This window comes from Alligator mississippiensis, chromosome 10, assembly GCF_030867095.1.
Source record: "Alligator mississippiensis isolate rAllMis1 chromosome 10, rAllMis1, whole genome shotgun sequence".
In the NCBI taxonomy this organism is placed as follows: domain Eukaryota; kingdom Metazoa; phylum Chordata; order Crocodylia; family Alligatoridae; genus Alligator; species Alligator mississippiensis.
This window is the reverse complement of record NC_081833.1, coordinates 71,634,314-71,661,595: the sequence shown is the minus strand read 5'-3', so window position 1 is coordinate 71,661,595 and position 27,282 is coordinate 71,634,314. Positions and strand designations below refer to the sequence as shown.

At 42.0% G+C, this 27,282-nt stretch overlaps 1 protein-coding gene and 1 long non-coding RNA gene across 3 annotated transcripts in view; one reads left to right on the top strand and one right to left on the bottom strand.

The window, feature by feature from the left end:
* CDH13 (cadherin 13) overlaps positions 1–27,282 on the bottom strand; it is a 788,124-nt gene that overhangs the window by 16,876 nt on the left and 743,966 nt on the right. Inside the window, exon 14 of one of the 2 annotated variants that reach the window (XM_006268561.4) lies at positions 20,369–26,353. The exons of the other annotated variant lie outside the window; for it this stretch is intronic. Coding sequence (XP_006268623.1) covers positions 26,346–26,353 — 8 coding nt within the window. The 3' untranslated portion in view covers positions 20,369–26,345. Of the gene's footprint in view, positions 1–20,368; positions 26,354–27,282 lie in introns of those variants that run through there. 2 annotated transcript variants of the gene reach the window in all.
* LOC109283363 (uncharacterized) overlaps positions 1–27,282 on the top strand; it is a 58,743-nt gene that overhangs the window by 26,026 nt on the left and 5,435 nt on the right. Inside the window, exons 4-5 of the long non-coding RNA XR_002090508.2 lie at positions 4,422–4,527; positions 19,915–20,019. This is a non-coding gene — a long non-coding RNA (uncharacterized LOC109283363). The remainder of the gene's footprint in view (positions 1–4,421; positions 4,528–19,914; positions 20,020–27,282) is intronic.

Sequence of the window (27,282 nt, the reverse complement as noted above, 5' to 3'; positions counted from 1 at the left end):
ATTCTCAATAATGGATAACATCATCAGATTGATTACTGTGCCATTTTGACCATTGCTTTAGGATAGCAGTTCATATTCTAGCACAGCTGGATGACATCTCCTAAATTTTAATATTTTTATTTTGCTTCCATTTCCTGGTGCTTGCAACAGAGCCATGTATTGCTTTTTCCATTGACTTCAGTAGGCTTTGGCTCAGGTCCCTGTTGCATAAACCACAACTGAAGTGTGAAAAGTGTGTGTGTGAATTTTAGCACCGCCAACCTTATGAACAGTGTAGGTAGCACAGCACTTGGAATTAGCCCAGAATGTTGTTTTGGATGTCTCTTCAGAAAGTATAGGAGTTCCCCTCCTCCCCCCCATCAACTTTTACTAAACTTAATACTTGTGAAAAGCCCCGAATTGACACTTGCAGGGAATGAGGTTCACTATACTGATACAGAGAAGACAGAGACAGAAACTTCCCCGTTGTTTAAATGCTTTAGCTTGGTAGGGGAGAATCATCTCTAAGGCAGAGAAGATGGTTCAATCTTCACATTTATTCACATTTAATTCTCTGTCTGTCACTGCCAACAAAGGTGATAATTATGTCTTTGGTTCCACAATGCAGATGGAGTTCACCAACTTATCTCACATATCCCACTTAATGACTATCGCTAAATAATGTCTCTTGCCTACTACCCAGCTGCGGCCAATGTTAACCAGCAATCTTGGTTGAAAGGTTCAATATCCCCTTAGCTATTTGGTCCCCTGCAGTCTTAAATAGTTTTCTCTTTTATCTTCAGAGAGAAATTGAATATAGTGGCGGATTTATTTTTAACACAAACATCAGTGAAAAGGCAGGGGGAGGAAGAATCTAGCCCAGCTGCATCAGGGTTTCATTTACTTTTCAGAAAAGTTCCTGTTGGAAGTTTAATCTAACGGCTTTCAGAAATGTTGCAGTAAACTTGTTTATTTGTCAATCCACCAAAAAAAAAAAAAAGAAAGAAAGAAAGGAAGAAAAGGGAAAAAGTGGTTTGTTTCTCGCGTTTCAGCTGAGGTTCTGTGCTAGTGGAACAACAGCTAATTAGTTTTAGGCAAATTAATCTTCAAGTAACACTAGGAGGTGAGAAGTTAATTCTCTCTTGTTCCCAGTTTCTTTATGACTATCTAATTATTCACGAATGTTTCCCAGGCACAGCTAGAGAAACGGAAATCAACATGGGGTTGAACAGTACCCTCACAGCAGAGGAAGGGTGAACAATTTGCAAATTTGACAGATGTGGGGGATGTTTTCAGATTATCATTCATCACCTTTCAATACTGTCTTTGGCTGGAACTATCAGTAGTTACACAACAACGACCTATACCGCCCCGGATATTTCCAAAGAGCTTTACATACATGTAATAAGATGCCCAATAGAGCTTATAGCTTGAGGGCCAACTTTTGCTTTGGCTTACACCTGTGCAAATTTTCAGCTGAATCGTGGAACATAGGAGTGTAAAGTCTGGGTAGCATTTGGCTGTGAATTAGACAAGATAAACAGAGGACCAGACTTGAGATAAAGGATGGTTTGGGGATTACTGAGAAAGGAGAAGGTAGAGCAAGGTGGTACCTCAGAGACTAACTTGTTCAGAGAGGGGAGCTTTCATAGGCAGCAGCCTAGTTTGTAAGATACTATGAAGGGGAAGTAAGGAGAGGCGTTGGCTGAGGTGGGCTGAAAGAAAGGAGGTCACAGGGACTGGATTCTTAATGAATAGGAGGAAGGTTCTGAGTTCAGGGGCTACATGAGAAAAAGTGCAAAGATGCAAGCGGATGAAGATGATGGCGGGAGCAAATGAGGAGGAAAAAAGGAGAGCAAAGAGGAATAGAAATAGTAAGCGGTGAAAGGAGGGTGTAGATGTCAATGAGACAAACTTTGTAGATGTGTGTGGTTGAGGGCAATTGAATTGCAGGTGGAAGGAGAGCAGAAGCCAGCAGAGGGGTGGGAGAGGACAGTGATTTTAGCAGCCACATTTTGATAAATCTGGAAAAGGGTAAGGGCCAAAAAAAGGAAGAAGCACCATCTTCTGCTTCTTCGTCTGTTGGTTGTATTCACTAGTTGTCTCTTTCACGACACTTGGACGGTAAGCTCTTTGGCATTCATTTTTTCCTTTGGATTTCCCCTCTTTCTTTTTGGTGCAGAAAACTGTACAAAGAGGAAGAGCATATAGAAGGAAAACACATTCTTATGGTTCTTTTTTCCATGCCTTTTCCTCTTCTTTTAAAAAAAATGTTGAGGGGGGAAAAAGGGAGAGAAATATCTCCTCCCGAAATATCCTATTTTCAGTTTCCAAAAAAAAAAATTCTGAGATTTTGTACAACCAAAATTGCGCGGAACTTTTTTTACTCAATCCAAAAAAATCACATAGTTTTGACTGTGAAGACAGTAATGAATGAGGTTAAAGAAGTGGCACTTTGGTCCAACTCAAGTTTCATTCGAGTCAATGGTCCTGCCACTGATAACTTCACTGGCAGCTAGAATGAAGAACAGAAGGGACACTGGGAGAGATAGAGGAGGGCAGAATATGGGAGTTGGAGAAATAGTATCACTCAAACCAGTGATAAGATCATCAACATTTGTCAATAGCTGAAAAGACGCAGCAGGCGAGGAATAGCTTGCTCCGCGTTGATCCAATAAGCTCCATCAATATTGAATTCATTTTTCAAACGATGTGTATCCAACCAATTTCCCTACCTCCTCTTTCTCTTGTCACAATCACAGCAACATAGCTTTCCCCAAAATCATAATTTCTTGATGGTTTTTTAAGAGACTTCGTCTCACTGTTATAGGTGCCTTAGAAAAGGAATTGATGTATCTGCCTTTCCTCTTTGCATGTTCTTGGTACCACAAGCTGTGCGCAGCATGCTTTCAATTAATTTAAACTAACTTTCCATCTGCTCCAACAAATGTAGGATTTGAGTGAAAGACAGTATGATGGAGTGACATGAAATACGCTAATAGCAAACACTAATGTGAAAGGCAGCCTTCTGTGGAAAATGTAATAACCACAGTGCATTCTTTCTACTCCATATTAAAGGCTCACTTTCGTGAAAAATGATTATTGTTCTCAATATTTTCCTAATCAACACGAGATATTAAAGCTTTTGTGAAGGAGATAGAGATTTAAATTTTCCATAGCGTTGTAATGTTAAGAACAGGACGCGTCAGATCAATTCCTTTTTAATTGCCACTTTCATCAAGCTATGTTATGGAATTATTTCATTACTTTTCTGCTGTTAAAATAAAACAAAACAACACAAATGCTGACTGTGAATAGACCACTGAAAGCTTAGGCATTATCAGTTTGATCAGAATGCTGTGTGTTTTGAGGAAATGCTATTTTTTCCCTCAACAAATTAAAGTTTCAATAGGAGTATTTAAATTAGAAAAGCCAAGGCCACAGTGAAACAGCTACAATGACCGCATTCAAGTAATGACACAGACTAAATTATAGCAACTACACGCAACAAAAGTCTTTTGCTGGTAGATGTATGCACTTTACAGGCATTACTGTAGTCTTTTGTGTGTCTTTTTAATGTAAAGCAGCATCCTAACTTTGATTCTGACACCAGTCTTTGAAGCAGTAACAATTTAGAAGCCTGTGCTAATTATATCCTACCTGAGGTCTAATCCTGTTCCCATTGAATTCATTGGGAACAGACTTCTATTCTCGAATCCCAGCTCTAATACAGCATGAGAATTTGCATAGCAATGGTCCATTCAAAGTCTGGTTCTTTCTCCTTACATTGCTAGCTTCTAAGTATTGGGTTTTTTTAACCCTTTTTGACTGGTAAGGGTGCTTGGCGGATAGAATAAGAATGAATCAAAATTGTAGGTCTGGTGAAATTACCGGGGTACAGATGGCTGTAATATTAATACAGAACTAGAATAGGTGCAAGATCAACTTTTCACTGATATCTAGTTCCTCAATATGACCCCTAACATCCTAAAATCTTTGGGTGTCTATACACGTGCTCTGGAGTGGAAGGGTGCATTTTAATTAAGGAGGCTCCAGGACAGCTGCTCTAATTAAAACACATCACGTGTGTTAAGCATCCTGCATTTCAAACTGGACATTGGGGTGCTTTAACTAAAGCTCATTCGATGAATTTTACTTAAAGCCCCCCCTGCCACCATTTTAAAACACAGGAAGCTTAATGCATGTGATGCTGCAGCACGCTGGAGTGTTCTAATTAAAACACTCCAGTAGACTCAATTAATCATTCTAATTAAAACACATTGAAGCCTGTATATAAGCACCCTTTATCTTCTTCACAGTTGCCTCAGGTATGAAAAATGGGTGACTAATAATGTAGGGAATTTCATTTTGCATCTATAAAACCAGTTCTCCATCTAGTCTGGCATTCTTGTGTAACTTTCTCGTTTTGGTTTTATATATAGGCAGAAGATAATCAGGAAAACAAGGATATGGTAGTTGAGAAAGAAATACCAGAAGACAGGATGATGGATGTTGTGGGAAAGAAAAGTACTACTATTGGTGAAAAAGGTAAGGCAGTTAGAGAAAGGGTTATCTAACCTGGCTGGGAAATTGGGTATTATGAATAAGAAGCAACTGTGCTGTAAATAGGAATCTGGGCTAAAACAGATCTGCTGGTGCAGGACATGGAAGTGGATATTATAGGATACCCTTGCAGAGAGGTTCTTCAAACCGAAGTGCATGAGTATCTACCTTAAGAAAGACATTTAGTATGTGCTAGAATGAGAAAAAAATGATTAGCAAAGAAAGCTGCATCTTAGAAGTCAGAAACTGCAGGGAGATGGCGACAAGTGCTGCTGAAAGAGGAAATATCATGTTAAAGGGAAAGTAAGAGTGGAGTTCTGCCAAGTTTGGTCTTGGACACAGTGGGTGCATCTATACGTGCTATTAGCATGGAGCAATAAGCTCTGGCGCATATTGTTTGAGGCACCACGTGTTTTGTTTGAGGCACCCAGGACCGCAGCATATTTGAGTTGGATTGGCTTGCCCTTCTCATGCAAGGGCCAGCCAGCAGGCCGCCCCTGCACTCAAGCATCCTCGTGCCCCCGACAGATGTCAGCCGTCAGCGTCTACATGTGCATTGCTGTGCTCTGAAGAACGCCGTATTTACAAGTCCGAACCTGCATCAGAGTTAATTGGTTTCCTGCAGCCTAATAGGGCCACACGTGTAGACGCTGAGACTTTACTGCAGAGCTAATTAAGGCGACTCCACAGTAAATGTCTCGAGTAGATGCACGTATTAAGTGACACAGTAAGTTGGGAGGGATGGTCAGTGCAGAAAAGGATTAGAATATGGATAATTTTGATGTCTGGTGTAAGTTTAAGGTAGAACTGGTTCAGCTCATGAAGGGATAAGTTAGATGTGGTTGGCTGCAGTAGCAGGGAAAGTGGATGAGATGACTCAGATGTCCCTTCCAGTCCTGTATTCCTATCCTGTCTCCAGCAGTGGTGAATGCCGTCAGGGAAAGTTTTCTCTTAATGCTGCATAGCTACAAGTTGGCTTCTCTCCTAAAGCTGGATGATTTCCTATCCCTTCTAAAACTCTTCACAATGTTCTGGTTATCCACGCATGTTTTTACTCCTTGACAAAAAGCTTCTTAAAAACTCCTAATTTCAATGATATATTTTGACATTGCGTTCCACCAGTTAATTGCACGTTTTGTGAAAACTAGCCTCCTTAATCAGTTTTGAATTTGCCACCTTTCAGTTCCCATTGGGTATCCCCTGCTTCTTACATTAAAAGGAAGGGTGAGGAGAAGTTCCTGGTTTTGTATGTTGATACGGTGATGGAAGTATTCTGAATGTATGTGTATGTGCCAGGACTTGAGTTCAGCCTAGACCATTAGTTTATTTTATTCAACAGTTCTGGGTGCCGCACTTCAACAAGGATGTGGTAAAGCTTGAGAGAGTCCAGAGAAGGGCCATCTGTATGATCAAAGACTTGTGTAGGAAGCCATAGGAGGAAAGGCTGAGGGATCTGGGACTCTTCAGCCTGAAAAGGAGAAGGCTGAAAGGGGACTTGGTAGCAGCTTACCGCTACATCAAATGCATACATCTAGGGCTCGGTGAGCAACTGCTCACCAGGGCACCCTTGGGGAAAACCAGGAGTAATGGTCACACACTCCTGGAAGACTGCTTCAGGCTCAACATTAAGAAAAACTACTTCACAACTTAGGGTGTCCAGACTGTGGAATAAGCTCCCTCCAGAGGTGGTGCAGTCACCTACCCTGGAAATCTCCAAGAGAAGACTAGACGGGCAACCTTGCTGGGGTCACCGGACCCCCAGTTGTCTTTCCTGCTTGGTGCAGGAGGCTTGGCTGATGATTGTCTGAGGTCCCTTCTGGCCTTACAGTCAATGAATCTATGAACAGTTAATATTGCTTTGTTTTCATATGAAATCTTGGATTTGACTTCTGACCTAAGTATCATGAGATGTTTATTGTTTATAATTAGCTTACTGATATTGTAACTTTTACGAATGCTCGTTAAAAGTAGAGTTTCTGCATTTGCTTAAAATACATCATCATTCTTGTGCATTTTGCTATGGTCTGCACCCACAAAAGGGCATGGCCAGCTAGACTAAGGCAGGTTTTAAGTGTCTAAGGTCTAAAATTCAATTGCTATATCCCTGCTTGGCTGCCATGTAACCTTCAAAGTGGCTCAAGCTCACAGACACCCGAGTTCTCTACATTTACCTTCCACACACACACCTAAAGATCTGCTTCTGGTTTCTGGACAGGCCCAGAAGTATCTCAGTTTTAACAAGACCGAGGAGCTCAGCAAATGTGAACATGACAGTCCATCTTAGAAGTCGGGAGTTTCAGCTCTGAGGGAAGTCCAGTGTTCGTGTTCCTACTCCAAGTACTATCGATCTATTCTGTCTGATACTCATTTAATGTAAAATTCATGAACTGTCCTTCTCAATGACCTCGACTTCCCTTTCCCAGTGGGTGCCTTAACCAGTAGGACAGAGATTCAGGCTCCTACCTGGTCCCTCTCTGACCCAGTGACTATTAAGGTACGCCATGCAAAGTGGAGCTGGAGTGCTCAAGAGTGTCTGCAACTCAGCGTAACCTTTGGCCTGATGGCTCTGGCTGACCCAGGTCTCCCATATCCTGGCTGAATGCTCTAATCACTGGCCTTTGTATAAAAGGACCTGTTTATATATAGGGTCTTGTAGGACTCACCAGGAGGAGGTGGCAGAGATCTTTTCCTTTGTCTTCTGGGGGAAAATAAAAGTATTGCTCTCCTATCCACACACTTGGCTTTAGAAATAAAGGGCTTATGCACATCCTTGTTGGCTAGCTCTACGTTTCTTTCCCTTCAGCATATTGGTTGTTTTAGCTCCTGTTATTAATAAGTTAGCTCTCCCATGTGCTGTATAGGGAGTCCAGGCATCTCCCTCCGGATTCTGGATTCACTTGGGAGGATGGGGGGGGAAAGCAATTAAAACATTTTTTGGATGGAGCCCCGAGTGAAGCCCTATTGAGGATTTCAGCTCAGCTCCATTGTCAAGGCACATTCAGCAAGCACCGTTAAAAGACCAGCATTTGACGGCGGTTACCACATTGCATGAGGACTAGAAAATAATGGCCCTGTTCCAGTTCCTGCTCTGTGGGGATGCTCTTGGCAAAAATTACCTTTACAATCCAAATTATGCTGGAGCCCCTGGATACTGGTAACTCAGTGCTGTGGTGATAACCGACGTCGAAATGGATGAACACAGAGCGATGGAGAAAGAAACTCACTCTGAAGCCCAAATCCTAAGAGGCATTGAAGTACTGAACTCCTGCTGAATCCAGTGGAAGGTGGCTAAAGACCTTTGAGGATCACAGCCTGGATGCCAATATATGAAACAATTCTTACTTCCCATAAGTTAAACAGCATCTGTTGTTCCAGTCCCCAGCTTCTCAACCTCCTTAGTTTCCTTTTTAGTCTCAGTCTGATTCTTCAGTCTTTCAAATTCCAGTTCTTCAAACGGCCTTAGATATTTCTCAGGCTGTGCTTAGTGAAGGTGACCTCTTTTCATTCCGGTCTCTGCTCTTCAAGGCGTATGCTCAGACTCTGCATTCACTATATTTAAAAAAAAAACCAAAACCCAGCAGCAATGGTGTGAACCCCCCTCTCCGCAATCATTTTTGTTGTGACTTAAAGATGAATTTGTTCCATAGCCGCCCAAAGCAAATGATTGGGGCACTTGGCAACTGCACCCACTATGCTTTTGTCATGTTTTCTTTATATTAAAAACAATATTTTAAATGTCCCTTTCGTGTTGCTAACTTTTTGCAGCTCATGCATTATATCTTCCCTCTGAGATCATTACCAGGAAACCACATTCCTCGGGACCAGACAATTTGCTGCTAACGCTCAACGTTTGAGCCTTCACGACTCGGAACCAAGTCACATGTGTGCACCACAAAATTCATATCGCAGAAACAAAGTTTAATACTCTGCTTGTATTTATTAATAATTAATCTCCTACAAACAGATGCAGTCAGGTTTGAGAAGCATCTTGCTCGATTTTTAGTAAAAAAACCCCAATTACTTTTAGAGGGTGCTGCAGATGCTTTCCAGGATCTTATACAGACATAGCAAATAATTTCGTAGAGAATTTATATACTCATCTTGAAATCCCTGTCAGAGAGGTGATTAGACTAATTTAATTATAGGCAGCATGAAAAGTGTGTCAGGAAATCTCAAAAATTCTGGCTGGATAAGCAGTTTCAAAGGACTATGAATGTTGTGCCAATCACTGATTTTTTTTTCAGATACAACATAGAAATAGCTGGTTGATATTTTTAACCTGCATTAAATATGTTTGCAAATGGGACCATTCAATGTACAAATTGAACGTTTAATCAGTCTGTGCTTGAATGTAGGTAAGAGTGGATACTACCGCAGAAAAGGGGCATGGGAGAAGGAAAATGTGCATTGCACCATCAAGAAACAAAATCAGAACATGATAAATTAAGTCATTTGAAATGAAGGGTATTGAGAAGGAGTTTGGGGGATATTTTATTTTATGTCTATGCTGGATCATTGGCTGGAAATAATCGCTTAGTACAAGAAAGACATAACCCAGAAATGAGATGGGAAAGTAAGTTAAAAGGAAAGGCAGTAGAATGAGTAATCGAGCCGAAACCAGGAGCATGGTGTGGCAGGGATAGTAAAGCAAGTTATTTAACTGTGGGAACAATGGCAACTAGTGGTAATTAGTACTAATGTGAACGCATTTTCTCCTCATAAATTCACTTGTGATGTCAATGTGAGGTGCCTGAATGCAGATTCAAGAGAAAACATAGCTCTAAAATGCTAGCAAGAGAGAAGGAGATGCTGCTAGAGCATCGCTGAAAGGATAAGGCAGCAATGAAAGGAAAATTATAACAAATAATAAGGAAAAGCCTTAAGAGGGTCATATCAGGAGAGATGTATAAGTGTTTGCATTTTATAGGCTTCTTTTTGTGCCTAAGCTGCAGAATGTGAAAATCTGTTGCAAGTCCAATTAAAGAGCTTTAGCTCAAGCTATAGCAGCTCATGCTTTTAGGACCGGAGCTGTGTGCCAAGCAAGATGGTGTTATGGCAGTTTTATCATATAGGAAACAAAGAAAAAGGGTGTGTATGTGTGTGCGTTTTTAGGGAACGGTTTTAATAGACATGCACATGGACACATATATCCATGTGTACCCCCAAAAGTCATGTGTATAGCTATTATATCTAATGCTTACCAGCCCACCGCCCAGCCCTCCCTCTTGGAAGCTGAAGAAGGCGTAACAACTTCAGGTTCTACCCCATGGTCTGTGCCAGTGTCCATCTGTTCCTTGCACACTGTCGTTTGGCTTGACAAGTGGTTTAACTGTTTGCACTCCAGTGGATGTGTACATAACACGTGCTCCAGCCCCAAAGGGGTGTGAGAATTAAGGGAAGATGGAGAGGGGCATATAGCTGAATACAGTTGGAGAATTGATTTACATGAGTTCAGGGGTTTTCAGCCTTTTTGGATCAGTGTACCCCTTGGTGGCTGGACGTGAAGTAATGTAGCCCCGGTGGAGAGGGGGAGTGGGGACGTGGCCAGATGCAGAGCGAGGCAGGGGGGAGGGGGTCGTGTGCAGCCGAATACAGAGCTGCAGCAGCCACTTTGTGCGAGCTTCCCCTGCTCCCTGTGTCCAGCTGGGCAGGCAGCAGCAGCACAGGATGGTGCATGGCGGTGCTACATCTCTGCCCGCCTGTGCATACCCCTAGGGCCGTCTCAACTACCCCTGGGGGTACGCGTGCCCCCAGTTGACAACCCCAGCACTAGCTGAATTCAGAAGTTAAACCCTCTAGCTAAATACAAATACCATCCCATATCAAGGTAGGTTCTGAGAACAGGAAGTCAACTATTCAGGAGGGCTGAGACATCATGTCCAGGTGACAAAATTCAGGCAGGCACAGCTGGGCTAAAGGAATGCTCCTATTTCTAAACAGCTCTATCAAAAAGTTATCGGATACTGAGCTGCAAAGCCATCAGCCATTCAGAAAAAGAAAACCCCTTTTAACCTGTAGGCCCATGTAACTGGCATGTGTGACAGGACTACATGGCGTGATGCATGACCAAGCTACTGGATGATAAGCCTTAATACGAATAAGTAGCTCTTCTGCAAGTCATGATTTCCTGAGGCCCTCGATCAGAGCTTACCTGAAGACTCCTGAAGTTTATTCGCATGCAGACTTTGGCTCACTTAGCTCTGCAGCGGTCTCTAGAGGCGTGGTTCCTCAACCCACGGCTTGTGGGCAACATGTTGCACACAGGACCCTTCATCATTGTTCATAGCTATAGGCCACTAAAAAGTTAAAACTGAGGTTGGAACAAAACAGGGTATTACCCATCCTACATTGCTTGCTCAGTGTTGTTGCCAAGGGTCCCAGCAAAGGTTGGAGATGACTGTTCTGGTGTATGCCATCATAATGCTTTTCTTCTCACTAAGAGTTACATAGGACTCCTCCTAAAGGAGCAGGATTGTCACAGGAAATTCATTTCACTGAAATTTAATTGGGTCTTCAAAATATTCCTTCACCAGTGATGTTCCCCTTATACCGAATGTGAAAGCTTCCAAAATGGACAAAATAATTGCTCCGTCTCCATGCATTCTAGAGAACATGTTCCTTTAAATTCCCAGCTTATTAATATCAAGCTTTAATAGAAATTCCTAACCCTGTGATATTTGGTTACCACATTTCTTGTGAAGACCTTTTGTAGATAAATTTAGATTCCCAGGTCTAAGCATTTTGGCTATGAGGATTATATGTCCAAGGTACCTTATTTTTTTTCTATTGCTACTTAGCATTTATTGTTGTGAATTTAATTCCTTTAGTTTCTTATTTGGAAAACTTAAAAAAAAACTTTTGCAAAATTTTACAGAATCATTATACCTTGAAGGTAAAAATGAGATTGGAAATATCACCTGCAAAGTATAAATAAGACTGTTTGAATTAACAGTCAAGTAAATCAGAATTAAAGATAATTGGCAACTCTTTCCTTTTCATATAATTGAGGTTCTTCTGGGATCCTGACTTTTTAAATGCTAAAGCCACAGATACTCCCTCTTGCTTATTATTGTTAATTTTGTCTTGGGTTGAGAAAATTGGTTTTAAATTAGCGAACTGTTTTGCAGGCCCTAGGATATGTCTTGGATGATCATTGATATGTAAGGAATGATCTTATATACGTGTTGATAATTGAATGTCAGATTAAGAATGCTTCTCCCTGTTGAACGCTGCCTTGGAAAACTGCTTGCTGTTTTCTGTGCACTCAAGGTTATTGTTAACATAGTGCTAACAGGAACCCAGGAGTTTCCATGCAGTTCATTTCACACATGGACATTGCTATATTTGCAACAATTCACAGAGTTCAAAAATGTCCAGGAAACGGTGGCAGAAGCAGCCAAAAGAAAATGTTAATGAGGAAAACAGAACAGAAATCTGGGCCAGGCTGAGAGTATTGCCAACCTCCATGAACACTACACAATGGTGACACGAAAAAAAAAGAGTTCTTTCATTTCCCAGCCACAGACCAATTGGGACTTTATTTATTAACAGTAAAATAGCAGAATTAAATACAGGACAAGGTATAAAGAAACCCATTGTTAAGGTCAATGACATGTCTCTTTCAAGTAAAATCCATAAATGGCTTTTGCTTCACGTCAAGACTTTGCATTATAGCGATCCACCAATCAGATTTAGAGTCTGATTTAATGTACATCCTTGTGAAGGTATGGAGTACAGTCGTACCACATCAAAACGGTTATAATTAGTACCCTCTTTTCCCCTGGTATAAATGGCTATATAAAGTTCAAGACAATGGAGAATAAGAGCCTTGGTCTTCCAGAACTTCAGATCTTCCAAAATGTCACAGCCTAAAAAAAATTTAGATTTCAGGGAAAAAAATTCACACTGGCTGCATCTACATGTGTAATGAATGCAAAGCAATAGACTCCGGAGCAGTTTGAGCTGGAGTAAACTACTCCCGGGTGCAGCATCTACAAATGTACCTGGGACAGCAGGAATTTGGGCCAGGGTGGAGCAGGCCCAGGCTGTCAGAGGGCACGGGGGCAGGCGGGGTGGAGGTCAGCCCCGTGCTCCGGGTAACGGGATCAGGTGGCCGTGGCAGAGGGGTTGTTTGGGGCACGAGGATGCTGAAAGTGCAGAGCTGTGTGGCTAGGCAGCAGGCAGGAGTCTGACCTCCGTCTGGCTGGGCTGACCAGGTGCAATTTATGCTTGCAGTCAGCTTCTACACGTGCATTTAATCACAGTAAAGTACCCTGGTGTAAGAGAGTACTGTCCCTAACAGTCACCAACAGTACTCTCTTACACCAGCCTAAATTAGTTTACTGCAACCTAATACTGTCACATATGTAGACAGTGGACACATCTACATGTGCAAATGCTGTGGGGTGGGTTTACTCTAGAGTAAATTACTGTAGCTTAAAGCCATGCTGGGCAGGCATCTAGAGGTGCACGGATTCGGGAGCAGGTTTGCTGCTCCGGGCAGCAGTCAGCTTCCACGCCATCTGGCCCTGCATTGACCCCCTGCAACTACCAGGGGGAGCTCTAGGCCCCCCCTTGGGTGCTAGCCCAAGGACTGTCAGGGAGCATGGGGCCAGGAGACAGCTGTCTCCTGGCAGGGGCTGGGAGATTGCTCCCTGCCCCCGGGAGCTGCCTGTTGCTGAGACGGGCCCCAGTGGCAGAGCCCAGGCAGGGAGCTCCTGGCTCTGACTCCCTGATTGGGGGCAGGGAGCTTGGAAAGAGCTGCAGGGGAGGGGCAGGACCCAGCCCCCTGCCCCAACCCACTGGTGGGGCAGCTAGCAGTGAGCTCCTGGCCTATTGGATTGTATTGATTCCCTGCCTACGCTGCTATCCACCCCGCTGGCAGATCGGGACAGGGAGCTGGAGCCTGCTCCTCCCCCACAGCTCTTTCGCCTGATCAGGGTACAGGGCTGGGACCTGCCCCTGACCAGGACAGTCCCCCACAAGTCCCGGGCTGTGCAGGGAAGTCTGCACATGCAGCCTGGAGCTAGATGGGGACTGCCTGAAACAGGACAGTCCCCCGCCACATCCAGCTGCATGTGTAGCTAGGTCAGGCGCAGGTCCTGGAGCTGTCCCGGTCAGGCGCAGGTCCCAGCCAGCTCAAGGCTGGGCGTGCAACTCTCCCTGTGCAGGGAGCTTACAGACCCGGCTCTGCGATCACAATCGTGGAGCGGGGGCTGGGAGATTGTTCTCAGCTCCAGCTCTGTGATAGCAGAGCAGGGGCCAGGAGCAACCTGCTACTACGGCAGGGGGACATTGCCCCAACCCGGGCTCCAGTGCTAGAGCCTGCCCTGGCAGCAGGTAGCTTCTGGGTCCAGGGAGCAATCTCCCACCCCCTGCTACCCAGCTGACCAGGAGGAAATTTGCCCCTCGGTCAGCCATCTTCACGTGCCATACTGTGCAGTAATTACTCGGCACTTAATTTGCTACTTGCATTTTCAGGTAGAAAATTAACTGCCAAAAAGAGCAAATTACTGCACTGTAGAGATAGTTACTGCATAGTGAGCAGCAGTGTTTATACGTGCTGACCCTTACTGAGCAGTAAAGTGTCTCATGTAGATATGCCCACTCTGGGATATCTACATATCTTCCCTGCACAGCCCTATCCTGGTCGGGGCAGGTCCCGTTATCTTCACTCTGCAGATAATTGGTCTAATCCGCAGTAAAGGGCAGGAGTAGATGCAGCCACTGGACTCTAAACTCACCCCGATGAGCTTTGCTTCTGGCTCCAATATTCTACGTTTGTCATTTGGTCTCAGGAAATAGACATTACATTAAGAACTGGAACTGGGATTTGCATCATTTATGCTGTCAGACCTCTCACAAGACCCAAAATATCAGCACAGTGCTGTCAAACCAAAAACGAAGCTCTAGTTGGCTTTGAATACATAGTCTGCATCTTAGCCTAAAAACCCATCCTGGGTCTGGATGTGAATCTTGTCTTTTGTTACAGTTAATATCTACTTGGAATTGTGCCTTAATGCCACCTGGCATGTTGTGGGATGTTACTGGAAGAGGAAGGAAGTAGAGGAAGTGCATGCTTTCAGTTTGTGATATGGTGTCCCTCTGGGTAAGCACTTTTGGATGGCTGGAAGGCTCTTTGAAGATGTGACATCTTTGTTGTCTTAACAACTGCCAGAAAAGTAGACAGATGTGGTTCACAGTAGTCTGATTTACCACCAACGATTACTCTCAGGACCAGAAAAAACTGAACAGTGCTTAAGTGTTCTTGACCTTCAGAAAGAACAAACAAATGGGGATTTCCTGAAGACAAAAGATGAGGAAGAACTGAGAAGCTCAGCGGGCTGAGACTTTCACGGTATTCTTCCTATTCTAAGGGCACTTCACACTTGCCATAAGGATGGATATAAGCAGGGAGTCAAGGGATGGTGTTTGTATGAGCTGATCCAGAACTGAATACAGACTTTGGTTGAGTTGAGGGATAAGGAGCCGTTAAAGTCTGTTCTTTTGGGGGGGAGGAGGGAGGGACAGTTTGGCCCCCTTCCATAAAAGTCCGAATAAAAAAATAGCGACCTTTAATTCTTTACTTTAGTACTTCCCTCAGAACTCAAAAAACACCTGCTAGGTTAATATGTGACTGTCAACTACATGCTGCCAAAATCCCTGCTTCATTCCCAGTGTATGTCTTTGAAGATCTCTCACACACCCCAATTCCCAGATTAATTAGTGTGTAACAAAGTTTAATTCCTTTGTATTAATTTTTTTGCAATGAACTGAGGTCTTAATGAGCATTCAGTGTTTAACACCAAAGTGAAATGGTTCCAAATAGCCTGGTTTGATGAAAATGAAAGATATCTTTCTCTCTCTCTCTCTCTATATATATATATGGGGTTAGTTTTAAATGCGCGCACACACACTTTATATATAAACACATACATGTATATCCATACATACATAAACTGCAAAATGTGTGTGTGTGTATATGTATACACACACACACATACATGTGCACGTGCATACACATATATAAAGTGTGTGTGTATGTGTATCTCTCTCTCTCTCTCTCTTTCTATATATATATAAACTAACCCCATCCCATCAGCTTTGCTTTGCAGTGCAATTAATTTTAATTATTGTGTTTACCCTAGTTATATGTTAGTGATAGCTCAGCTTAGGGAACAGTTTAGAAAGTGCCCATACCCCCACTCCCATTTAGAAGCAGAAAAGAGAGAAGGATGAGGTTTGATTGTTCCATTATTTTTAAAGTTCCATTTTTAAATGTTTTAAATGTTCCATTTTGTTTTTAAAGAAAACCTTGGCTTCCATGCACTCAACCACAGAAGACAGGGCTGTGTACACATGGTTTCATTAGCTTCCTGTGCTCAGGGCTCATTTACTAAAGAACAATGTGTGCATTGCCAGGGAACATAAATTAAGAAGCTGGGAAAGCACTGAAGCCCAGGAGTTGCAAAAATGGCCAGAGTGAGATACAATTAAAAGTAGGTTTATCCCTGAATTGATAGAACAGCAAGCCTGATAGTTCTTTAATAAGAAGCCAGGGCAGAACAGCAATGTGAGAATAATGACTAGTAGTCAAAGCCAGGTGAACAAAATGATTGGGTTTCCTACTAGAGAGGGAGATGGAGAAATCGGGTAGTTGTATATTTCTATTGATGACAAACATATAACTATATATTCAGTTCTACGCGGCATGGATTGCTCCATGGCTCAGTGATAGGTTAGGAATGGCATACTCAGCAGAAGTGATAATTAGATGGGATGGGGAAAGGGGGATTGGGTAATCTTTTCTCTTATCAGAGCTTGACAGAACCATAAAAATTAGGGACTGAAAAGATTGATGAGGTCAAGGTTATTCCAATATACTCTAATATCTTGTTTTTTCCTTTGTTTTGTCAATGGACTGTGCCACAGTCATCAAGAGGTTGTTGTGCACTAAATACCCTGCTTCTTTCATTATTTTCCACTGCAAGCCAGTTTATCAAAGGCTCAATATTTGTTAATTGGGACAGCTACTCTCTAGGGATTTTGCTATTTTTTTCTCGATAGAAAGGATGATGGCAATTAAGTTACTTTGGTGCTACTGGGGAAAAAAAATTCAGCATATATTGGGTCAGTATGTCCTTTAAACAAAATAAACCATTTTGTGGTTGCATAATCATTTTATCGCTTTAGAAAAACTTTCAGCTTTAGCTCTTAGGCTCACACTTTCAAAGAAGCCTGCGGGAGTTGGTAGTTCATATCCCATTGAAAGCCTTGTTGCCCTGCTCTGTAATATCAAAGTCAATAATACAGTCTGTTAACTCCAGCATTGACTAGAATGCCCTGTATTTGGGATGCTTGACGGATATTCTCCAAGGGCTACAAATTATATAAAAGCTGGGGTTTTTTTTTTACTACACTTGAGTGAATAGCATAAAGAACAGCACCTAACTTTGTTGACAGCTTTGTGCACAAAAATGCCCATTTTGATTTGTTGTCATTTGTGAATATTTAGGCAACAATGTAAATGTTTCTAAAAGCCAAATATTTAAAGAATTGTAGCACAGTATGTTATACTTATGAAAATTTAGTCCAGATGTGTTTGACTACTCACAGGGCACATCTACACAAGATGCTCAATGTGCAGTAGACTAAGTCTACTGCGCATTAGTATGTCATGGCAAAAACCATGCTAATGTGTTAATACACCGTAGAATTAGTCTACTGGGCATTAGCGTTATAAAAAGGGTGTGATGGTGCTACTGCGCGGTAGCTGCACATTGAGTTAGTACCTGTTATTACAGGTACTAAACTTAATGCTCAGTAAATACGACACATTAATGCACGTGTGGATGTGCCCAGTAGTCATTATTCCTTTGATTAAAATGTTTGTTAATTCGTATGTCATTACGTGTAACTAAGTGAAGTACACAAAAGGAATAGCAGAACGCTGTTCATAAACTAGCTGAACATTACGGCTCTAAATTGTTCAACAGATACTTTAGTAAAATAGCTGCAGTTGAAGAAAATGAAGGCTTGTTTGCAAGTGCTTCATTAACTAAAACCAGGGCCCAGCTCTAGTTTTTTATTCTAACCAACTGTTTTTAACATGCCCAGTAATGAATGAGCAGATAGTTGAAGTTACTACTTTTCTTGTTTGGAATGTGTAATAATCTCAAATTTAAGCTACGGACATTGCATATAGATGCCATGATAATAGGTGGCCTACAACCAGACATGATAGCAATAAATTACATGGCAAATAATAAGGTACAGTATAATGGATTGCTGAAGGCTCTGGGCTACAGCAAGTGCATCCCTTCTGTAATTACAGGAGCAGTACAGGTCACAGCTTTCTGGAAGGAGGCTGACTTTAGCCCAGCCAGAGGCACTGTTATTGGGGAAGAACATCCTGTTAACTCAACAGTAGGAGCAATGACCCTTGTCTCGTGTCTGTGGAGAAGGAGCTTGTCCTGGAGTCAGAAGGGATTGTATTGATTTACTTCAGTATGTGAAATACGGAACTAGAATGAGTTGTGCAGTTACACTGTGAAGCAAGGTCTCAGATGAGGAGTTTTGGGTTACCTAGGAACAGCGATGTAACACAGCTGTCTTGGACCCTGGGTGGAGGCAGCGGCCAGGCCAGCAACTGCTGCTTTTGTGTTCCTTTCCCCCAGCCGTAAGTCAGCTCCCGGGGCTAATACCCCGCTCCTCCCTCCTACTCCTCTGCCATAGTCATACTATTACCTAGGAAGTTTGATGGAGCAAGGTAACACTTCTACCTGAGTAAAGCTCTTACAATGTTTTCTACCCTTGTTACTGTTGTTGTGTTAGCTTCCGATTTATCTTTGCACCATTTATAATTTCTCCTCTCTGAGACCAGGCATGGGGTAAAACGGGAAGCCTTTGTGGTGGCCTCCAGGTAATTGCCTTTTGCTAAGTTAAACTTCAGGTTCCACATGTTTTGTTGTATCCTATTTCCTTCTAATGGACCATATACAAGGACCCTTTAAACGCAAAAGGTGTGTGTCTATGCTTAGGTTCAACCCTAAAGGTTGCCATCAGTATGCCAGAGACGTATGTACTGCCCCCTCCATGTCTCTGCTTTATTTTGTTGGCTGTACTGAAACCACCTACATGGGGCCTCCTGTTTCTCTGATGGAACCCTTTTAGGAATTAGGCTATGAATTATTTGTCTTCCATACTTGTTTCTATTTGACAAACCTGACCTGTGACTAAAAATCTATCAGCAGTCTGGTTTTCAGTAGAGGTGGTTGGCGAGTATGGGCTTGGAAGCAGTTTAAGATTCACCCTAACTAGCAATGTAGACATATCCATGGACTGCCAAAAGGCAGACAGAACAAAAACTAAAGCTGAACTGGAGAAGTCCATAGGAGGAGGCCCTCAGGGAAGAGACACCACTCCCCAGTGGAGAGTACTCAAATGCTCCATTTTGGGGATTTATATTTTTGCTTCACTCATTGGAAGAGGCCCTGTGGCTCTCTGGGACCTGTTAGATGCATAGGATCATCCACGTCATGTCTTCCTAGTTCTGTACCAGTTCTCACCATCTTCCCTGCAGGACCCAACAAGCATCACTCCTGGGAGTTCAAAGCAGGTGGCTGCCTCTGGAGGGCCACTGGAAATGGAGACTCCCCAACACGGAGCGCACAATGCTGGATAGATTCCCCCTGGGGTTTGGTCGGAGCAGACATGCATTCCACCCAACTGGCCTGTTTTCGAGGCCTTTATTATTTGTGCTGCTGCTCATGTCCTGAGCCCTCACTGCCATAGTCACGGGGCACTTGCCAGGGTATGAACACACACAGTGCGATTCATGTCTGCCATGTCTCCATCTCTATGGAGGAGTAGGTTGAATGACATATCTTCCACAGATTGTGAAGGGCTTTGAGTTGCTTTGTGGGCACTCAAGGTCGAAAAAGAAATGCACTTAGGGTTGTGAATCCCAGAGCCTTGTGGCTGGGAAAGCACTGGGCACTGTGTGGATGAGCTTCAGAATTCATCCTGAGGTCCACAGTTGTTGCGGGCAGTCGAAGTCCAAGGGGGTATGTCCTAGGTTAGAACACCTAGGGTCTTGAAAACTCAGGACTTTATATTTGGGGACATGGTTTTGTGAGTCCTTGCAGTGAATAGAGCACATCTATGTCCTCTGCAGGGTTCTGGGATGCAGGGAGGCAATGCTGAAAAGATAACCAACCTCCGGTTCCATGCAGAGTCCATCCATCTGCAGCATGTACAGTCCACCCCATGCATAGCTCAAGGGAAATGGGCTTTTAATCATGGAAAAATGTGGATTTGGGGTTACTTCTTTGTGATAAAAAAAATACCAATTTTTCTGATTTAAAAAAACAGGATCCCTGCTGATCACAGAGGAAGGTGATGTGGAGTCTGCTCTTCTGAAGCCAAAATAGAGGATCTCTACAGCAGGAAGATAAGAGAATTTAAGCCAGGACTCAGGTCAGTGGAAAGCTCTGTAGTTAAACCGGGGTCTCGGAAAGAGTAATTGTTAACCTAGCTGGTGTAACCTGAATGTAGGTAAAGTAATCCAACCCCCCTACCCTCTTCTTAAGGAGGCTGGGCAATAAATTCTCTCTTTCCTCCCTTGCCTATAGCAGTGGTTCCCCATCTGAAGCGACAGGGTGCTGATGAACACCCTCACTTATTTCCTTTACTCAGAGCAGTTGCAGAGGCTCGTGCTTTTAGTTTGGGGTGTTAATAACCAGTGTCAGCCAGAGCAGGGGGTCACTGGACAGCCCCTCTGCTTGTGCCAGAGGATTCGAGGAAGGTCTAAGGCCAGACGAAAGGGTAAAAGCCCAGACATCCTTTATTTGAGCATTTCACAAATAAATTACAAGTTTCTTTGCAACCACATCATAAATCAAAACGTTTATTTACACCTCAGAAACAGCAAGCAATTCAGCAACTAGGGCCCAAAGGAACAATTAATTGAAAAAGTAGCTGAACAAAATACCTTGGAAATGAAACCAACAAAATAATAATGATAAAAAAAATAAACTTTTTTCCCCTCTTGCTTAAACTTTTACAAAAAGAAAAAAGTAATCTTAAAAAATCCTGGTGATGATTTGAGGAGACAGAGTTCATTGTGGGGCAAATCTGATTTTGTTTTTGTTTTTTAAACAGGAAGATTTAATGTGAAAGTTTAATAACAAAACAGCACGTCTGCATTGAATTCACCATCACCATCCGCCATCCACACTTTCATATTACAGTCTCACTTCCCGGGCAGAGTGCACGCATACACACGCTCCATCTTTAGACTACATTCATTTAGCCTCAGATCAAATGCAATCGCTTATCGATGCAGAGGAGAACTTAGAGCCAAGGGCTATAACTCTTCCTTATAACCATCTGGCTGTCATCAAAGAAATGCAAGTTTCTTTCTGTATTCCCCTCTTTCACTTTTGCTGACCTGCTGATACATAGGCAACGGAAACAAAATGAGTCAGTAAATAATTACACATATATTCAAATGGTATAAATCAGAGTAAAGAGAGAGAGCCAACTGCAGCATTAATATAACATAAGAGGTGGGAATAAGCCATTTATTTTTGCCAGTTTGTTTTGACCATAGATAACTGTGACCTGCCTTCAGCTGGGTATTCTTCCATAATTCATAGAATTTAGCTGCTTATTCCAAGTCCTCATGCTGTATAGTCTCTCTTTCCATCTGCATATACAATATATATATCTCTATCTATCTATATGTATGTGTATATCTCTATATATCTACATATATACACACACATAGCAATTGTGCAATTAGTAACTTTCACTGAGAATGTGTGTGTGTGTGTGTGTGTGTGTGTGTGTGTGTATTTCTTTCATCTGGACATTAAAAAGTTAGCTGTCATCCTAGCTAAAATAGAAACAGCAATGGGCTAGAAGTTGTACGTAGTAAAATAGTCATCTGTATTGGCACGGGATATCGTTTTGTCGTCTGAATGTATTTGCATGGGAACGTCAAGGATTACAGATCACAGGGAGCTCAATGGGTGAAAATCATTTTTTAAGCATCTTTGGGAAATGTGCTTCTTGGACAATTACAGGTTTTGCAGATCTGGGAAAGGGACGTTATAATCACGTCTTGTTCCTTAGACCTGTTGTTCCTATACTGGTATACTTTTTTGTTGTCATTCATCTTTGCTCATTTTGTTTAATGAAACAAAATCCATCAAAAAAAATTGGTTTCCAGACCAACAACAATACGAGAAGATCTGTGCACAAAACTCCGCTGTGTGATCAGATGGCTAGGTTTTTTTGGCAGCAAGAAAGGGGAGAAGACCTCTATCACCATGTTGTCTTGGTGCAAATAAGTGATGTAAAAGAAAGTGTTAGAAGCATAACTAACACATAAGTACTCACTTATGTCTCTCTAGCAATAAAATACAACATTTAAACTAGGTCATCTGTGAACTGATGGGAAATCCGTAATTTAATAAATGAGGTTTGGGTTATAGCAGTCCCTAGCTTAAATGACTACCCAAGAGACCGGGAAAAATTATTTGACTACAAGGCATGGCTATTTTAAATAAAGGTTAAACAAAATTATGCTGGGGACCTTTGGGATACTTTAAAGTGGTCAGTGAAGGAAGTGAATCATTTACTGGAGGTAGTCCAGAGTGTTGGTTTCACTAAGTTTAAGAGAGACCTAAAGTAATAGATAATTTCCCTTGGTCCTGTGGCAAATTACGTTACTTCAGTATTCAGGGCAGAGGGATCAAAGCATCGGGAAATAAAATAAAACATCCCAAGTTATAGCGTCTTCAGACAGTGGGCCAGATTCTCATCTAAATGATGCCTGTTTAAACCCTGAATAACTCTAGTTAACAGAGTTCCTCTTGATTTATACCAGTGTAAATGAGATGAGAATATAGCTCAGCAGGCATATTACCCAGACATTGTTCCACTGTCATCTAAATCTTACTTGACACCCACTAAGAAATTCAGCTGATTTCCTCCTTTTGTTTTAATCTTTCAGACTTGCAGTTACTGAACAAAATGTACATTAATATATGCACATAGGCATAATACAAGCACACTCACGAGGCGTACTGACAGTGCTTCAGTTAGCAAGCACACTGAATATGACACATTTACCCTGCTAATAAACACCAGTCTTTGATTAACTTAATAACTGTTTGACTAGATTTGTGTTGTACCAGAAAATACTGGTCTTGAAACGAAATGATTTGTATTGGTGTGGGTTTCTGCGTGTGTCAAAGTGAAAATGATTCAATTTAGTGCCTTTCTAAATGCGAAAAAATGTTGCATATACAAAATTTTCTATATGTATGTATATACACATACACACATATATTTGTATGCATATATATATATATATATATATATATATATATATATATATATATAAGCATACACACTTAGACTGAAATAAATGTAGCAACTAAAATAGGTTAAAATAACTGATAACTGCTAGGATATAAAATAAGCATGCTATGTCTAAACACATTTTAAACTTAATCTGTCATAAAAAAAAAAGAAAAGTATAAATGTTTAATCTTTCCTGCTTTTACATGGTATTGTGAAATGCTTACAAATTCTTTATTTCCTGGGTTTCAGGAGATGACATTTTTTAAGGGCCTTCTTCATATAAGCAGTCCCATAGAGTCTAATGGAGCACCTCTTTAAATAAGGCTGTCAGATGTCACATATTTAAGAAAGGGCCTCTTCCAAGAACCCATTATAAGTGGGGGGAAAGAGAGGGAGGAACATTAACATGAGCGCTTCATCTCTTTTGGGGGTTTTTTTTTGGTCTGTTTATGATGTTCAGAGTCTAATCTGGGCTGAACCCAACAGGCACGTGAATATGAAAGCCTGGACGAGCAGTTTGCAAAAAATACCATCAGTTTAGGTGGTGAAAATGAGAAAGGTGTAATGGGGAGTGAAAACATTGGTGCCTCTGTGATCCTGAGCTTTCACTGAGAAAATATCTGCATTGATACCCACCCCTCATTTAGGTGAAAGGCTACAATATTATTTGCATAGGATCTCTCACTGTATAGCAAGCCAGTAGGAGGGAACTCCAGACAGACGGGATGTCTTTCACTTCTGATCTGGAGTCTCATTAAGAAGATGCAAAATGGGTGGTTAGACCCTTGGTCTGGAGAAGCAGCAGGGATTCTCACTAGCACATTGAAGTCACTTGTAGTCTCTCTTTTGGCAAGGCAGGGAGAATGCCATTAGAAAAGAATATTTTTTTCTGTGCCATCATTATCACATACAGGTTGGATTTTGGGCAACCAGGGCACAGGATGTAGTTCCCCACAGGGAAACATCGTCTACTGATAAATAACATTAATTTTTGTTCGTTAGTTTGACTTTGCATTAATGCTTGTTTTGTATGTGACAATAAAGTAGCAGCATTGGCCTAATGCAGTGGCAGGGAGAGAAGCTGTGGAATGAAAGCATGCCCATGTTAATGAAGGAGTAATACTCGAGATCAGGCACTTCCTCCTTAATTGCCTGTAGCTGCCGACCAGCCTGATCCCAAGTCCTTAGCCAGCAGATACTCCAAATAACCTCCAGGTACCACTTGGGTAATTTAAACATCTAAGTGCGCTGTGAGAGGAGCAAGGTCAATGGGAGGTCTCCTTGGGTCAGGACTGCAAGCAAAATAGGTTCTTGCATGGAGGCAGATTCTGTCTTATCAAGAGGCCTACCAAATTTGGACAGTCCACAACACACACTAACTTTACTGCTGCCACGGTTATTATTAACATTTTAGATCAAAAAACCCCTAAAACTGGTTCTTGTCATATTTGGTACAATACAGGAAGTCAGAGAAAAAGCTATTATACAGCAATTTTTTTTAACCACCAAGACACATTTAATATCTAGTGTGACATCATGAGAAACTAAATGGATGTTTGGAGCTGGGTTTTATTTTATTTTTTTTTATGCTTCCAAAAAGCTTTACTACTGAAACATATACATGATGTGGAAGGTATGCTTATAATTTTGCTGTAGTAAAGACAACATACAGTATGCCCCATAGGTACTGTAAAAATGCTAACTAAAGAATGCAGCTGCAAAGTTCTATTGCATAAGAAAGCCTTTTTTTGTTGTTTGTTTAAACTTTAAATAAGCAAGTTTATTAAAATATTCTAAGACACTTACTTTACCCTAGTTACTGGCAAGCTCTAGTAAAAGCCACAGTCTGTCACTAGTATTTTTTTCTTTTTTTTTCTTTTTTTTTTCTTCTTTTTTTGTGTGTTAATTTTATAAAAATTTGGTGTGAGCTCTGATGGATCATTTACAATTTATTAACAGGATGGTTGTCTTGATACAGTTAGGAGTTTTCTTTTACCTTACATGCTCACAGAATTAAAAAAAAAAAAAAAAAAAAAAGGATTCCTATTCATATATAATGAACGCCCTCGATTTTCCACGTTTGCAAATGAGCGTGGTTCATTTCACACACACGAAGAAATGCTCGTGTTACTTTTATTTGGAAATGGTGTGTGTGTGCGTGTACACGTGTATGTATGTGTGTATATATATATGTGTGTATATATATATATTTTTTATATATATATATACACATATATTCAAACCAAACTATATATATGAACACATTTATATGATAAGGGATCTATTTTCCGCTCTGGGAGCTGCATGGAGTTTGAGAGAGAACGGACCTCTGTGGTCGGGGAGCTGGAAGAGGGTGGATCAGGGCTTCTGAGCAATGCCATTACTCGTTATGCTCAGTCCTTCTGACATGTAGACATCTACCGGCCTGATTGCCCCCGCAGCGCTGGCACGAGCTTTTTACATTTCCTCAACTGGGCCATCAAGTATTTATCTACAGGAGTAGAAAATGCCTGGTTTAAGGCTCCTCTACAATCAGTGCCCTGATATTCTTTGACCCATAATAGGTTAGCACCAGCTGACTGCTTTATGCTCTTATCAGTGAGAGCCTCCCTGATCTTCCAGCCCTGTTGCCACTGGGGCCCGGAGGGAAGAGATGCTGGGGTTGTATCATCAGTTCCACCTGGGGCTAAAGGAAAGAAATCTCCATCAGAAATGCAGACATGGGAATCTGCACCTCTTCTTTGCAGAACCTGAAGTACAAGAAGTGACATTGTGGAGCGCTCGATAGACTTTATTTGGTGCCACTCAAGCGGGCTCTTTTAACAATACAGTTGCAGTAGGTTCTCTCCTTTTTGTCGCACCATTGTATAAACAGCACATTCAATGGGTTTAGCTAGAACAGGATGGTTAGCATCACTCATCTGTGCCTGCGTTGCTCTATCCTTGCCCTCTTAAAACTTCAGATGGATGTCATATAAAAGCTAAACCTATTGTATATCTCTTCTCTCTCTCTATAAATATATATATATACATACACTCATACATATACAAATACTAACCCACAGACAAAATATTTTTTGAACAGCTGAATAGCAACAAGTCAACAGATAGAAAAAAAATGGAGTCATTCGGTATTCTGCTCCGAGAAGGTCAAGTTTAGATATTATGGTCTTTTAACATTCAGTGAAAATTCTCATAAACCTTGCATCTCGCAAGAGGAATCCATTAATAAACGAATGTAAGGGCAGAGGCTGTCAAACACTGACGTACAGTCGGGCAGACTAAGTGAGGTGGCAAATTAAACTGAATCTGGAGCAACTGAGGCCTAGTAGTGAAGAACAGTAACTGTAAACTGCAATCTTCGGATCTGACGCTTTCCTTTTCTTGTTGCCACGGCAACTCGGTAGGACAGCTTCAAATGTCAGGAGTTCTTACAGACCTAAATGATGGGAAATGTGTGTGATTATTACTGAGCAGATCACAGAATCCTTTAACATTTTTTTTTTTCCAAGAGGCGGAGGGGTGGGGGGGAACCCCAGCATCAATTTACTGATCGAGTGCACGTACATTGTTAAGCAAGTCAAGATAAATCACTCTGGTTCGGAAGCAATTATTACGAAGGCAGAAACCGACACGATGAAGCCCCCCAAATGCCACTTAGGGCATTCAAAGACCTTCAACGGTGCGGCTGGAGAGAGGCATGGTCTCAGGCCCATCTTTCATCTCAGTCATTTTTATCTGTGCAACAGCAGAGTAAAAAAAAAACCACCCTGAAAATCCTCCCTGTCCTTCCCCTCCCCTCCCCTCCCTTGCCATGCATTGAAAAGCACAGGGAACATAAATATATTGGTCAAGGATGTACATGGTTTTTAATCGCAATCCACTGGTGCTCAATGCTTTGTGGGTGCTTTGGATTAAGAAAGCCGCGGTATCCATATTCACATAGGTTGCCAAGACATGGAGGAGAACGAGGCATGCCTCTGGTCCTTCCTGTGCTAGCCCGTTTTTAAAAACATTTGCAAGCGTTGCACCCGGAAGCATGACTCTGCCCTCCTTGACGTGGTAAGAGAGTTGAGTGCGGATGACCTAAAGCGGCACGGGGGGATTACAATTTTCTGTGAAGCCCATTGAGCCCAACAGAAATCTTCTCGCTGACTTCAGTTGGACATCAGCAGGTTGCAAGTACTGTGTTTAAACCAACAAAAAGGATACAGGTCATAGCTCATGCAACTCAGCTGCTCGGGGATCAGCATAAAGCTTCTTTTGAGGCGGTTTCATCAAGGCAAGGTGCCCAACCTGTTGGACCCAGCTCAACAGATCTGCCTATGTAGAGATCACTGCAGGCCCGGAAACATGAAGATAACCTTC